Genomic DNA, 16540 nt, shown 5'->3' on the forward strand with positions numbered 1-16540 from the left:
CATCATTATCGGGCTAAACGTTACAAGGCTTCCAACTCGAAATAAGCCCAATATCCCAAAACGGGCCGAACTACAGCCCGACTCTACAATCCGCCCAGCCCGAATTTGACCCATGGCAAGCCCAAGTGAGCCCATAAAACAGTGAGTTCTCTTACCCACGTACTACAAAACACCCATCCGGCTATCGGGTTGGACCTGCGACATCCATTCGCAGGAAACCCTTGCAGCGAGAGAGCGAGCGCAAGGCGACTCGCAGCTCGGGGCTTCGTGATTTTGTTCTTCTTCTTCGTCTACTCCGGCGCTTCTCCAAACCCTAGACGAAGATGTCGGGAGGCTTCTTCCGGGTGCGCGATGCTGAATCCCTACTGTTCCTTACTTCAATCCCCTCTTCTTCGTGCTCTCTCTTCGCCCGCCTTCTAATTCCTCGCTATTGAAGCGATCTTTTAGGGTTTTTGAGTGGTTTCTTTTGTTGATTCCAGGGTACTTCGGCGGATCAGGATACTCGCTTCTCCAACAAGCAGGCGAAGCTCCTGAAGACGCAGAAATTTGCCCCGGAGCTCGAGCACTTGGTTTGTACCTCTATTCCAGATTTTCATATGTAGATTTGGTATCAACTTTACTACTTGCGCAGGACATTAGGGTTTTTGATGGATTGCAGGGAATTGATCTATTCCTAGGGTTTATGTGACGAATTTTCACTGTTAGGTGATCTAAGAGCAACATAGTCTTCTTTGTTGACGTTTGAATTTTGAGTCTAACGGGTCAATACACAGGTGGATATGACGAAGGTGAAAATGGATGTGATCAGACCGTGGATTGCAACAAGGGTGACCGAGCTCCTAGGATTTGAAGATGAAGTTCTCATCAACTTTATATACGGACTCCTGGATGGAAAGGCAAGATTGTAAATTACTATCTTGCTGATTTTTCAGTACTGAGTGGACCCCATTAACCTCGGGTTTTCCTCTGGTTAAATTTGCAGGAAATAGATGGGAAACAGATACAGATCCAACTGACAGGGTTTATGGAAAAGAATACAGTGAAGTTCATGAAGGAGCTATGGGGTCTTCTTCTCAGTGCTCAGAAGAATGCTAGTGGAGTTCCGCAACAGTTTTTGGATGCAAAGGAAGAGGAGATTTTAAAGAGAAAGGTTTGTGCTCTAGATCTAGGGTTATGTAAACTATGTTCTCTTAGTTGTGCTTGTTTTGTATCCTGTCAGATCCATAAGTTTTTTTTGTAGGCGGAGAATGATAAAATTGCGCTGGAAATTCAGAAGAGAAGAGAGAAAGAGGGAAGGGAGTTGGAGCAAGAAAAACACCAGACACGGGTAAGTTGGATGTTCTGAGCAAGAGATTTCTAGTGCGTTAAAGGATTATTTTGTGACTTCTTCTCTTTCTCATGTCATTCAGCTAGCTTCTCCGATTATTTGGGTTCATATCATTCTTTACCTCAAACTACTGTAGGACGGGGAGGATCACAACCCAAAATTGGCTAATGTTGCTTTTGATTCAAAGGAAGAGAGAGATTCGGATGTGAGACATCATTCAAGAGCAAAGAACCAGTCAGTACTTATAACCTTACGACACTACCACTGCTCCAGTGTTATCTTATGCATCATAAAGTATTAATAGTTTGATATGGATATAATTGTTATTTATGTCGTTTTCATTCCACAGTCACTTGGGATTTGGTATAGTCTAGCTTAATGGTACAATTTTGAGTTAGATATTCTTACTTAGCCTGCTGGTGTTAGGTTACGATGATCTTACCAAGAAAACCAAGGGCTACAAGCAAAGTTACTTGGCTTACACTAATCATACAGTGATTGTCTCATTTTGTTAAATATCTCTTTGTTGAACATTTTGAGCATGATGAGTTTGTGTGGAGGTGGATTATGTGATGTCACTGATGTATCTCTGATTGCTTTGCATTCATTTTTTCCTCCCCTATTTATAATGTAGTGTAAATGTCTCTTCTTGAGTAGTACTCTGGTGCATGCTATCTTTTGCACCATATCTACTTTATCATGAAGCTTATGTTCTGTGTTTTAGTATTGGTAATAAATTTTCTTATGTATGCCTCAAATTTTTTATATTCACTATTTTCTTCAACCCCAGATCACCTTTCAAAACTTGAAACATAGTCAGTTGGCTTTTATGTTAAGGTATAGACTAACAGATTGTTGTCTCCATTTGTGTATTTTCGGACTATCCAATTTGTTAGGCTCTCTTTTGACTCATTGACACCTTTTTGGGGACTTTCAAATTTGTTTGGCCCTCTTTGACTCATTGACGCCTGTTATATGGTTATGCTACTAATCATTGACATAGAAGGTGGCAGAGCAAGTTAATTCATGAAAAGCATTCTTATAGCTCTCTCTCTCGACATTGCATACTAAGTAATCCTAAATTGATGAGCCTAAACTAATAAAAAGAAGGTAAATTATCCTTTTCTCAACTTTCATGGCAAATACATTTATTAGTTAACTTTTCTTTGGTCAGATTCGTCAGAGGTTGATGTCTGGCCTACAGGCGGTTATAAAAAGCTGTTAATCTCTTTTAAGTCATCATATTTGTCAATCCCATATTCTTTTCGGGGGCAGAGGGGGAGCTTGAAATATGATGATGACTTGCTGTAGTCCAATCACTATAACTAATGATTTAAAAAATTCAATGAAAAATTATATGAAAAAGACGATTGGAGGATTGGTTTCCACACGACTAGGGTTGCTAATGCTTCCTTTTTTCCAATGATTCTATTATCTACTATTTTCCTTATCTTCAGCATTAACATTTCATTCTAATGTGGAGTACTTTTTTCACTTACAATTGTTCCATCTTTTAGCTTTTGTTTGTAGGCAGTTTTGCTGCATTGGGATTTTGCACTTTCTTTAACACTGTCCACTGCCTGTAGTGTAGAATTTGTTTGTAAATTCATAATATGTCCTTCTTTTTCTTGCTTTGTTTATAATTTTCAATGTCTAACTGGAGCTTTATCCTGTGTAAAGATACTTCTGGTTAAACATCATCTGTTGTTGACTTGGAAAGAGCTTTTCGGTATGTTTTAATTAATACTCTAGGTTGAAAATTCGTCAATTTTCATGTATATGCTATATCTTCTAATAGATCCTTTTTGGCACGTAGGCATTTTCCACTACTGATTGTAATCTATGATTTTTACCAATGGCCTTGTGAGGTAAAAGACGGTTTAGCATTTTGCTGTTCTAGATTTGCATATTGATTAGGTATCTATCTTATGCTTCATGTTCTAATTAAATAATTTGCAAGTGAGCAATGAAAAGGATTATTGTGTCATTGAATTGCTATGGACCAATTTATTTATGCTTTCCTTAGGCACTCTAGATCTCGAGGTTCAGACGATCGTTCTCCTTCTCACAGGTACAGCTTTTCCTCTCTATAATGTGTTATATTATCTCTTAAATTTTCTGGTTGTTAATTACATTCCTGACAGAGCTACTAATGTATAGTTTTTTCCCCGCAGGCAGTCACCTTTGCCAAGTAGGTCTCACAGCAGATCAATTTCCAAATCTGGGAGCTACTCAATGTACCTTTCTTTTCTTCAACTTTTGCTTTTCTTGTAACTGAAATTGAAACAGTTCAGTTGGTATCCTAGATTTGCAAAATGAGATGCATTTGTGACATAGGATTTCATTATTGATCTATACTATGGAGACTTCCTTTTAACCTTCTTCTAACAAGGAAGTTATCATACGTAATTTCTTTTTACTCGTATAGATGTAGTTTCTTTGCGTTCAAGATTTCCTTTCCCAATAATAACTAAGATCAATTCGCTTTATTATTGTCAGCTTCCATTTATGATCATGAGAAAGGACCCCCTTTTTTTCAAATAGAATGCAGATGAATTCTTGATCTATGTTTTCCAAGTGAAAGTAAGATTCAGGACATATTTTCGTAGAAAGATAACAAGATTAAAGAATCTCTTTCCAACTGGCATGAAGCGTTGCTAGAATGGAGAATAAATTGGTTCTGACCACTTGTGCAGCTACTTACTACTTTGTTGGTGTATCAAAAGCTATCCTTGGTAGTTGCCTTCCTTCTTGAAAGATATTTTGTGACACTTTAGCGATCTTGCTTTGTGACACTTTAACTCACTTTGCAATCATCCTTTATAGTAGTTCAACTTCAACTCAAACTAGCTAACTAATTTTTCCAGGGAAGATCGTAAGTTAAGGAACAGATCTGTTTCGCCAGAATCTCGAAGGCCTTCTGTCTCTCCCAAGAGACGCTCTCGATCGCCTTTGCGACAGCCCATCCCTTTTGAAAGGCAGCACAGATCTCCTCGACGTTCTCTCTCGCCATCTCGCAGGCGTTCACCAAGGAAAGCTCGTTCGCCTGTCAGGAGGAGATCGCCCCATCCAAGGAGGAGATCTCCTTCACTATCAAGACGTAGATCTCCGTCTCCATACCGAGATAGATCTCCTTATGGACGGCGGAGATCTCCTTCATTTCGGCGCCGCAGATCTCCTTCTCCTGCACGTAGAAGATCACCTTCTCCTGCTTTTCACAGGTCTCCAGTTCGACGTAGGCCTTTCACTCCACCTAGACGTAGGACACCATCCTCAGTACGACGCCGGTTGCCATTGCCCCCGTCAAGGTCACCTAGAGTTCGAAGGAGATCACCTGTGTCTTCGCCTAGAACTCGTGGTTCGAATCCCTATCTCTCTCCACGACAAAGGAGGTGATGATAATGCAAACTTTAGAATTACTTACTGGTTTGTTTTATTAGTTGATGTTTCTCTTACTGTGTCATTCAGGAAAAATAATCTTATTGCAAAATTATGTATGTACTCGACAAATACATGTGATAGATTGCCTCTGAATGTTGGATATATCATTGATGCCTGTATATATGTAAAAATACTTAAAAATACCTTAAAAATAGTGGGTGCCCCTGAAAATACAACGGTGGTTTTCTTAAATGCCCTCCAAAAAGGGCATTTTTGAGTATTTACAAATCTTTAGAGGGGTATATGTGGTAGTGCAAACTTCTAAACGGTATATGGAAAAAATGTGATGCATGTAGGGGTATGTTTGAAATTAGCTGGAATATTTTTATTTGATGTTTAATGCATGTGCAGGAGTAGCAGCCCCTACAGGAGCCGTAGTCCATATCCTTATCGGAGGGCTTCAAGTAGGGAGATTGAAAGGCGCACAAATGGTGTACGCATTAGTCGTGATGAACACACCCCTAGAAGGTAAACCTTCAGGCAATCCCTTATTGTATTGTTTCCTAAGTTTTTGCAGCTTCTTCCAATGGGAAACTGGAATTTGTATTACATACACTACTCATACAATCTTTAAGGTATCGAGAAAGAAGATCACCTTCTCAGCATAGTGACGATAGAGAGATGGCAGAGCATCTTGATACAAAGCAGAAAGCTTTAGACTCCACATCACGCAGGTTGCCCATAACTTTAAGATCTCCCCAGCGTGATTTAACTGATCATAATGAGATCCATAACAGAGAGCAGAGTTTGCATCTACAGAATTCTCCAAATCATTCAGAGTCTCCCAGCCTTTCAGGAAAAGTTCCAAGTGATAACAGGTAGGCAGTAGGCTACACAAACTTGTCTAATTTCCTGATATTGGTTAATTGTGCTTGTTGGTTTTTTATACTGAGAGTCATGATAAAAACACTAGGAAACAATTGCCTTGTCATGACAGCCCGGACACAAGTAGAGAAGAAGACAAAGCAAGTCGCGCTAGGTGATATTCTGCTCTTTTTCTCTTTGATTTTCACTTAGGTGCATGACTAATCATAGCTCGCACGTACCCCCTAAATTCAGGAAAAATGTGCATCACGTTGATACCTCAAGCAGGAAGAACAAAGATTTATTAACAGATGTGCATCAGAAGGTATCTACAAATGACTTGGATCGAAAAGAATACTCTCCCAATCAATCAGCTGATGATTATGCTTCAGCTAACCAAACTCGTCATGCTGATTTGAAATCAATAAAGAAGATCGACGAACAGAAAACGTAAGAATTATCTTGCTATTCTTCATTCTTTTTATGCTTATCTACTCTCTTATCTTTGTGTATTTATCTTGCTGCTTTCCTTCCCCTTCAGCTATTATATTCATATGCCTTCACATACTGATATTTAGGCATTTCTTTCCGTCTTTTCTCTTACTCTTTGAATGGAAGGAGATAGACTTATTTATGCTTTCATTAGAAAAAATATGAATACATATTCAGGAGCTCTTCTTATCTGCTGGCTAGAAAGAACCAACCTGTCACATTTTTAAGTTGAGACTAGTTGTGAAATCTTTGTTTATGATGATGGCTCATGACTGGATGCTGAAAAAAATGACCAAGGGATCTTTTCTTTCTCAGATGGGGGTTGGCTGGTTGGATTTTTACTACATTTGTTCTTTTTCTGGTGGTAAGATAGCTGAAATTTATAGGCTTCCTTATCTCCCACAATTTCATGATTTTACATCATGCATGTTGGTCTGCAATCCCTTTTGAAAAGCATGCTGACCTCATGGCCATCTGAAAATATTCAGAAAGTTGGGTGTGTGGCATTTTTGGTTCATGACCTTAATGCCATCTGAAGCAAAAAAAAAATCGTACGTGCTTATTGTGGCATCCATTTCATCACATTCAATATGCCATACCTCTAAAAGGTGTATCTATCAATTAGACGGTTGCAATTCTTATGGTCAGGCTGCCTGCCCCTCCCTCCACTGCTCCCTTGGCAGTGTAGAGTTTGTTATTTTAAGCACATTTTGTATGCACCATTATTCAATACTTTTGACAAAATTTTGCATTGCAGTGACAGGGATCGGCAGAAGAAACTTGAACATCAACCATCACAATCGTCACATGAAACAGAATTTGGTGTGGGAAGAATAAAGGGGCGAAAATTTTATCATGACGATGTATATGAACGTGTTGAATCAGACCATGAAACAGAAACTAGAAAATCCAAGAAAAAGTTGGATGAAAGCAATGAAATAACTGTAGGTTCAGATTCCGAAGAAGCTGAAAGGGGTAAAAAGCGATGGCACAAGAAGTCCTACAAGCACAAAAGACATTTGAATGATAGCTCGGAGTCTGATTCTGAGACAGATAAGGAGACGAAGAGGAGAAGGAAGGATGAGAAAAGGTTGAGAAAGGAGGAAAAGCGTCAAAGGCGTGAAGAGCGGCATCGCAGAAAGTTAGAGCGCCGTGAGAGCAAGCAAAAAGCAAAGCCCGTGGATACTGTTACCCCACCATCTGATCTTGATGAGGACCAAGATGCTGCTCATGAATTAAGCGATGCACGAGAGACGGAATCTGAGCAGAAAAAGCTCGAGTTTGAGCTTCGAGCTAGGGCCCTCGAGTCTCTTAGAGCAAAGAAGGCTACAAATCGCTGAATTTTTAATCATTTTTGGCCCCTTTTTTCTGAAGTTTATTCATGTCTGTTTTCTAGACAGAAAGTAAACCTATTACATGGCATGGTTTTTTGATGTAATCTGTGTTTAATTTGGCAGTTAATATGGCTTAATGAGGATTTCTTGAGCTGTTCTTTTGATGCAATTTAGTTCAGATTTAGCTGGTAGGCATGCGGTAACATTTACTTCACTGTGTAACTTTTGAAGTTATGCCTACTCGTTTAGTTTGATCTTAATGTTTACAACTTTCAACGAGTGATCTTATTGTGCTATTTTAGTATATTTGATAATTCGTACTGGTTTCATGCTGGTTATCTGTAACTACTCACCATTTCCAGTACATGAAGTGACAAAGGAAAACATTAACCTTTTAGGCCTCCGACAATTGCTGAAAAAAGAAACTAAAGAAAGCTTGTTCTGGCAGATAGGTGGAAGTCCTGGTAAAGCTGGCAGTGTGCAGATTTCCATCATTAAAACTTAAAAAACAGGTGGAATGCTGCGCATATTGTTTTGCTTTAAGCTTCTCAGATCGTGAGATAGCGTTAAGTTGCTATTTTGTTTGAATGATTCAGGTTATGGAAGTTGTCCTCCGAGCAATTAATTGGTCAATTAGCTTGCCTGCTTTGTTGGTTTTCTTCGGAGTGAAACATGATTAATACCTTCCTGTTTTTCATTCTTGGGTTCAGGTAGTCCGCAGGTAAGTTGTGCATACAACAAACTGTTCTGATCCTATGCCTATCAGAGAATTGGTCAGGCCTTGGAAAACTGGCGATTCTGATGTTGATTCTCATCTCTCTTCATGGTTGACTAGTCTGTTGCTTTCCGCCGTCCCTTCCGCCCCCGTTCCCCCTGAAATTGACAGAAGCTGCTTAATCTGCGGATTAGTTGTAACGAGGCCCTTGAGCATTTGTCAAATTGCTGTTGTAATTGTGGTCTAAACTGAGCATGAATGCAACCTCCCAACCAATTCAACCGTACTGATATTGAATCTCTTAATCCATCTCCATTCTCCATGTGCATGGAGCTACCAGGGTGGTCCGTCCGGTGCAAGAAATAACTTTCTATTTTTCCTAGTCCACAGGAACTGGTCCAGGATTTTTTTTTTTTTTTTTTAAATAATAATAATTAATCTACAGAGCTCCCTCTTCTTAATTTCCAAAGTCAAAAATCCTGTAGCCTCTAGTCTAGGCAAGTGGGCGAGAGGCGTTCTCCCAAAGAAACCAAATACGCAAGCGAACGAATTCAAAGTTAAAACAAGGACACCCCTTGACAAGTACTCCATTCATTGCTGTCCCATTTGCTAAAGAAGATAAGATTGGTTGCACGGAGGTGGGGCGCACACACGTGCGGTTTATCCCCACACGCGTGGGGAAGTGAACGCCATTAACTATCTTAATTAGGACTAACCCCCTCCCGCACGGGTATGGGTATGGGTATGGCCGTATGGGTATGGGTATGGCACCCAGCTAGCCTAAACAAACCCTTGTTTCCTTTGTTTCTCTATTTACATTTATACTTGGACTCCGACAATTGCCTCTCATTACTCCGTATATACGTAATTTAACTCATGCGACGTAGATCTATGTTTGGCCAAACTTTTTGAACAATTTTTTATATTAGAAGCAACGTACAGTTCAATCGGCAATAAATGAGATTTAGAGCTCACGTTGTGTTGTGCGACTGACTTTTAGAAGCCGAAAGAAAAAGATTGTAATAATAATAATATAACTAAGGCTTGATCAAATGTTATAAATTATATTTATTAAATAAAATTCTAATAAAATAAATCGGCGCGGCGCTTAGTACTGTCGCAGAAACTCTAGCGAAACTCCAACAAGGCTATAGCAGAACTAGGGAGGGAGATAAATGATTGATTAATCCGGGCCATGGCCACCATGGATTCCTTTGTAAATTCAACGCACGCGACGAACGGTGGGCGCAATAAATCCCGGCCATAGTACACACAAAGTTTTCTTTTTGAATTTCTGAATATAGTAAACTAATAAGTGAGCAAGTTAGGCACGTGTTCAGACATATGATCGATGATTGTCCTACATCTGCACATGCGTGCGTACGCACGTACACGCATACGTACGTAAAGAAGGATTAAAGATCATACGTACGTAAAGAAGGATTAAAGATTTGATCAATTGCACGTGATGGCTCTTCGTATTATTGACTTTTTCTTGCTGCGGAGGAATCCCTCTTTGTCTATAATATATCTATATTCGCTCCTTGACCCGAATAATTATAAAATAATGCATTACTTTAGATAAATCGTACCTTACGCGTAACTGCTCCTCTGCGTTCTCCGTGAAAAGCTTGTACACTGATTTTTCAAACAAACTGCATGACCAACGTGGATATATCACCGTGCTTGTGATAAATTTAGGCACCGAAATGTGTAACATAATCGGACGAATTAATTAATTAATGGTAACTCTTCATCAACGTCTCCTATGAACAATAGTCAAACTATTGTTGGCTCACGAGTACTTTTCTTATTTGGTTAACCCTTACCCATTATTGATTGAGACCTCTTAAAAGCTACAAACAAGGAAAGTACATGTTCATACTCAAAAAAGCTCAGCAGAAGATGAAGCCGATCGATGAGCAATTACAGCTAATTATAGTAACCACTAAAATAAAATATCGGCAAGTAGGATCTGATTAGATGGGTGAAATGAAGGAAAGGTGTGTGTGGTTTCTGCTCCTTGTCTCACCCTTGTATATATTCTCCATAGATCGTAGAGTTTACTTTCCTTAATGGGCCAAACTTTCCACACGAAAAAGGATCCATGCAAAGAGTGAACGTCTTATTTTGTTGATGTGAAAGGATGCTCTCCAAACCCTCAACCAAATTAATTAAGGTGTGGAGATGGGATCAACTTGGAGAACAATTCATTGCACCTAACACTTCAATTAACACCTCTACTAAGTCATTGTGTCTCCTTACTTGTTACCCTAGCACCTGCGACTTTTTTCCACAAGAAACCACAAGCACAACCAACACTAGCTGTAAACTATAAAATTCTTTTCCAGTTACGTTTACATATGTATCCAGAAATCAAGTAAATGCATCAAACAAAAAAAGCAAAAAACAAAAAATAAAAAAAACAAAAGCTTCCCTAGCCATCAAATCGGGACAAAACAACTGATTCCGATCGATCGATCATTCACTAAAAAATGGCCCAGATCGATGACAATTAACCCCTATATATAAACCAATCACACCCTACCCCTATAACCCATACATATGCTATACCAAATCAACCCCCGTGTCACTCCAAATTTAAATTATAGTCATCAAAGAATCAAGTGCCAACTTGGATATACTTGCATGATCAGTAATAAGAGGAGAATAATCAATGCTCTTTGTGAAGTAACTGATTATTCTAAGTGCTTGAAATAGCATTTAACAGTTTCTTCATATTTTTAAATTTAACATCTCTATCAGATATGCGGATTAAAGCTCCCAAACACTCCAAAATAGACAAGACAAATACAAAAAAAAAAAAAAAAAAAAAAAAAAAAAAAAAAAAAGGAAGAAGAAGAAAAAGAAAAGGAGAGATTAGATTACAACCACTCGTCCAAAGGCCGACTAGAGTTTAATCCACCTCTTTTTGAATTTCAGTATTTTTTTTAAAAAAGTGAAAACACTGGTTGAAAAAGGTTTTCTCTTGAATATTAATAGAGTTAAAAGTAGTACAATTAATTGCTTTTGGAACGTAAATCTAGCATTTGCTCGAGAGAGAAATGCATGCATAGAAAATATAATCAATAGCAGAAGCTACATGCGCGCGTGAATGGATTGAAATAAAAATTAAACTCGGCATATATGGACAAGCTAGGGGAAAGATCAGAACGGCAGAATAGCTTTTGAACAATTTTAAGTTCTACAACTAGTGATACATTGCTTAATTTGTTTGTACAACTAAGAACCCTGCGGTGACATATTTATAAGGCAACTACAGAGCACGAGCATGAACACGAACATGAACATATAATTCTACTCTGCATCGATCACTCCGCTCCTAAATTTGAAAAGCATGCATGCGCAATACAAGTGAGCCAATGATTATTAACACAGTAAGACACTCAAATGTATACGAAGAAAGAGGAAGAAGAGGAACAAACACTACTACTTAATTAATAAGGCGGCGGCGACGACGACCGGCCGTTCGATATATGCGGATTCGGCGGCAGATTATACAGCGCCATCGAAACCGGCTGCGCCGCCAAATCCCCGCCGCCGTTGTTCCCCGGGATCTCCTGCAGTTGCATTCCTTCGGAAGGAGTAGGCGCCGCCGCGGCGTCTGCTGCTGGATCGGGGTCGTCGTCGGGGAGGGGGAGGCGCTCGTAGGTGGCGTTGGCGAAGGTGGCGGCGACGACCATCACGGGCCCCGAGGCGAGGAGCTCGCCGACGACGCTCCCGCCGACGACCTGGCCCTGGCCGCCGGCGAGGTAGACGGTGAGGCCAGCGGGGGGCGGCGGCGTTGGGGCCGGGAGGAAGGCGCCGGAGAGGGAGAGGATGTCGAAGCGGCCGTGGAGCGCGACGACGGCGCCCGGGGGGGCGGCGGGCTGGCGGAGGGTGACGTTGGCGACGGCGCCGCTGGCGCTGAGGACGGAGACGCCGCGGCCGCGCCGGCGTGCGAAGGCGGCGACGGCGCCGGCGATGTCGGCGCCGCTGGCGATCTCGAGCACGTGGGAGCGCAGCGCGCTGGGGCTCTCGCGGGCGACGACGATGGGAGGCTTGGGCTTGTTCCTGGAGCCCGGGGGTCGCCCGCGCGGGCGGCGCCCTGAGGACGAGCCGGAGCCCGGGGGGTCGGGGTCGGGGTCGGGGTCGGGGTCGGGGTCGGGTTCGGAGGGGGAGAGCGGGGCGTCGTCGTCGTTGTTGTTGGTGGTGGCGGCGTTGGCGTTGCTGGCGCTGCTGTTGGGGGTGGTGGGAGCAGCGCTGTTGACGTCGGAGGGGTCGCGGAGGAGGAGCAGGTGGTGGTGGAGGTGGTGGAGGCGGAGAGAGGACGGGGCGGCGGCGGCGGAGGCGGCGGGGTCGACGCCTCCCATGGCCGCGCCGGCCCACCACCTGTTTGCCAGCTCGATCTTCCTCTTTATTTTTATATATTAGCTTGTTAATTTGGGCTAATTTAATAATCCAATCCAACACACGCAACACGTACTCGACGAAAGAATAAAAAGATAGAATGAATATATAAGCAGAGACAGAAGAGAGAGAGAGAGAGAGAGAGAGAGAGAGAGAGAGAGAGAATATATAAGCAGAGACAGAAGAGAGAGAGAGAGGGAGGGATCGGAGGGGGAAGGGAAAATATATTTTATAAGGACTAGAACTAGAAGAGAGAGAGAGAGAGAGAGAGAGAGAGGGAGGATGGATGGATGGATGGATGGATGCGGTTGCAGCTCAATCTATTAATCCCTCTCTAGCTAGGGTTAAGATGGAAAAAGTAAAAAAAAAAAAAAAAAAAAAAAAGAAAAAGAAAAAAGAAAAAAGAAACGTTGGCAGCCGGCAGCCGACACCGCCCGCACAGCTTAATTGAGGCTTATCATGACTTTTGTCCAACCCTGCTGTGCTCGGTAGCTACGGACGTCCCAGTCGCAGTCGAAGTCACAGTCGGAGATCCACCTAACGAATAGTGAACTGCGTGCGCCAGCAGGATGGCCGTGGCCGTAGCATTGGCTTGGACCCCCCCTAACACGGTGGGCCCTAAGTTGATTTGTGGTCGCAAGCAGAAGACTGATCGATTACTTGTGGTCGCAAGCTACTACTACTACGATTACGATTACGATTACGATTACGATTACGAGACTCTCTCTCTCTCTCCCTCTCTTGTGGCTCCATCCATTCTCATTCTAATACTAATTCTGATTCTATTTCTGTCTCTATATGGAGGAGCTACCCAGCTAGTACTCTACGATCCTCTTCCTTTATTTCTCCTCTCCAGTTCCATTCGAAACAAGCTGTACAACTTTGGAAACAGTAGATTTGTTGTACACTTGTACATTGCTCTCTCTCTCTCTCTCTCTCTTTGTGGCGTTACCTCAATGAATTTAATGGGATCAGAGCGCACCGTGTGGAAGGAAGGATTCTACACTATCACACTTGCACTATATTATTAATAATAAATCAATTACATTCCTTCTTTTCAAAAAAAATATAATAAAAATATTTTTTTATAATCATGATGGAATATATATTTTTAAAAGGAGATTTTTGATTGATTTGTTACGCCACTTCATCAATATATTCGTTGCATTCTAAAATTTTTCGTGTGTAAAAGAACTTCGTGCAGTATAAATTTTTTTTTTTTTAGAGAAATAAATAGCATGCTATCTGTTTCATTTATTTTATTTAAAAATAATTTTAACTAGAAATAATATGATTCAAATTTAGAATCTCGAATATCAACTATTAAATTTTTTGTTACTTGCACTAGAGACTATTGGTCGGTCTAAGTTGTATTGTGTTGTGATGTATTGTGTTATTGGGGGTAACGTGAAAGGGCAGGAGGAAGTGGGGCAGAGAGTGGGAACACAGCGCGGCACAACACGCCACTGTCTCGAGTCACAACATACTGTCGAATGCCTTGGTCGGAATAACAAACGATCGAGCAGATCAATTGATCAACAAAAACTTATTATTAGCAGTACTTTATTTTTTTTAAAAAAAAATAGCACTTGCTTAATTATATACTACCATTTGAAGGTTCTAGATTTTTATACTTATCCTTTTTAAGGAACCAATATAAAAATTATATTTCTAATATTGCGCTATTTTAATAAATATTCTTATAAAGTTTTAAATATTTTTAAATATATTTTCAGAGTTAGACTTTATTAGTGCGCATTTAAAAATTATTATTATCTTCTATGAAATAATTATTTTTTTCATTTAAATATACTATTTACAATCACTCACTTATTTTATTCGTTTTTAGCGGCCTTTTACTTTTTTTATTTGACCTTATAACCGTCATCTTCTCTCTGGAGCCAAAGAAGATGAAATGTTATTTTTTTCTTTCCATTGGTGCCTCCACTTAACCCAAATTATGAAATCAAGTTCTAATCACAAAAAAGTTTATTTCTAATCCAAAAAACTAAAATAATAAAATTTTATACACAAAATGTATTAAAGGATGCATGTCACCTTCGTTCGAAAATTAGAGAAATGGATTATCGGAGGAATTCAAAATTCTCCCTCGGAAGAGAGGCTCCAACTGAGCAGCTTCTAATGCTCCGAGCGATTCTACGACACTATGCTCAGTTGCTCTACTGTTTGGTTCGGCCTTTTCTTCTTCTTCCATCCTCTTGCCAATAAGGATCCAAAAGAGAGAATCCGATAGATATGAAAAAAATACCCTGGAAAGAGAGGAGGGCTGGGAGAAAAGAGTTCCGAAAATGGATTCAATTAACAAGGAACAAAATTGATATTTCACTTTCACGCTAAGACATAATTCAGGTTTAATCTGAGATGAATTAATAGATGCTAACAGTAAGGAAAAAAATTTGAATAACGAAAAAGTTTATAAGAATATTTTTCCAACAAAAAAAAGGAATTTGAAGAATAAATAAACTATATGTATAATAAATTTTAAACTTTATTTTGAGAGAAATGTAGAAGCTATCCACTTAAGTAAATCTGTTTGGAAATAAATTCAACTAAAAGTATAAAGCAATTAAAATTTGAATTTAAAACTCTATTCTGCCCAAGGGATTGCACGGGGTACCAACCATCAAATTCTTAACCAACTTTCTTGAGTAAAATTGATGACTTTTAATTTATATTGAAGTTAAACACGCATATGTACACACACAAATTTGTTTGAGATTTACTCTAGCTACACCAACATCACTAACTCTAGTTGGTCCCCTAGCACACAAAATTTCTTGCCCAATTGTAAAAGATTCCAATTAATTAAGACAAAACATAGGGTGAAACGTTCATTTTTTTCTTGTGCACCATTTAGGTAAGTAAACCAAGTTGGAATTTAAGACCCACTTGTCAAATTGGTGGTACTGTACATTGCCATCTTTTTGCTGTACGAGCTCGATTAATGTAAGCGACTTTTGGCAAAATTGCGTCGTGCATTTGTAAAAGTAACCCGTCCTCGTAATTACCTAATACCACCTGTTCCGATTTGGAAAATGCACCCTCCCCTGATACTGCTCCTTTTGAACTGGTCGCAGATCAAAGTACACAAAACGCCCCTCTATCTACGCTGATGCAGGATTTCCAAATAGGGAAAAGATGTTTCATTTGGTGGGACCGACACACTGACCATAACTGGCCATGATCGGACGCCCCCACTCTCGAGATTTCGACCGTTGATTTGACGTCTTGAATCGATACTTGGTTTGATCCGGTACCAATTTGCGCGGTGCGAAATGACCGTAAGAATCGATCGCGGCCGTCGATGTAATCTACGAATCTATGTCTCCTGCGTATCTACGCCGTCCAAAGGATATATAGAATCGGCCCGCTCGTGGAAATTTCAAATTATCAATCCAACGAATGGAGATAACGCCAGGAGTAATAGTAAAGTCTCCGATCTAAAAGGATTTTGCAAAATTACGATTCTTTTAATTTAAAAAAATATCATTTTATTTTTTGAAAAATTTAATTTTTTTAAAGAAAAAGTAGTAAACAAAACTAATAATAAATTATAGATATTCTAGAACTGTAATTTTATAACGAAAAGAAATTCACACTGCTCTATGATTAATATAATATAATGGTTCAAGTACAGAAAACGAAAACGAAAGAGACTTGGTGTCACGTGGGTATGGAGGGAGCATGGAGTAGACAAGAATCAGTGGTGTCTCTTTGCTTAACTATTGATTAACTATTGTGTAATGCTAAAGATTTAGCACTTTTATAAATTATTAATTTAGAAAAAAATTATTATTTATAAACTCTTTGCTTTAAGAATTTTAAAAAATTTATATTTTAGTAAACAAAATAAATAAAATGAGTACAGATGGGCGCGTGAGCTCTACTCTATTTTATAGATGCATGAGCAGCATTGCTCATTAATTTATAGCTCCGATAAAAATTTTAAATAAATTTATATATATCTAATGTAACTTGCAAAATAAAAGATAACGT

The 16540-nt window shown here is 39.8% G+C and overlaps 2 protein-coding genes across 3 annotated transcripts; one reads left to right on the forward strand and one right to left on the reverse strand.

Moving 5' to 3' along the window:
- LOC109723965 (serine/arginine repetitive matrix protein 1) lies at positions 192-7677 on the forward strand. Of its 2 annotated transcripts, none has more exons than XM_020252518.1 (14): positions 192-344; positions 480-569; positions 774-896; positions 983-1150; positions 1241-1327; positions 1464-1561; positions 3354-3398; positions 3502-3564; positions 4195-4719; positions 5120-5236; positions 5344-5586; positions 5682-5747; positions 5828-6022; positions 6822-7677. In XM_020252518.1, the coding sequence occupies exons 1-14, from the start codon at positions 324-326 to the stop codon at positions 7402-7404; spliced, it is 2424 nt and encodes an 807-aa protein (XP_020108107.1). In that variant the 5' UTR covers positions 192-323; the 3' UTR covers positions 7405-7677. The 2 variants fall into 2 exon arrangements, with proteins under 2 accessions (XP_020108107.1, XP_020108108.1); XM_020252519.1 differs by having other exon boundaries at positions 5706-5747.
- On the reverse strand, positions 11279-12612 carry LOC109723837 (AT-hook motif nuclear-localized protein 20-like). The gene has a single exon (XM_020252324.1). It carries the CDS (start codon positions 12484-12486, stop codon positions 11572-11574), a length of 915 nt encoding a protein of 304 aa, XP_020107913.1. The 5' UTR covers positions 12487-12612; the 3' UTR covers positions 11279-11571.

This window comes from Ananas comosus, linkage group 18, assembly GCF_001540865.1.
Source record: "Ananas comosus cultivar F153 linkage group 18, ASM154086v1, whole genome shotgun sequence".
In the NCBI taxonomy this organism is placed as follows: Eukaryota; Viridiplantae; Streptophyta; class Magnoliopsida; order Poales; family Bromeliaceae; genus Ananas; species Ananas comosus.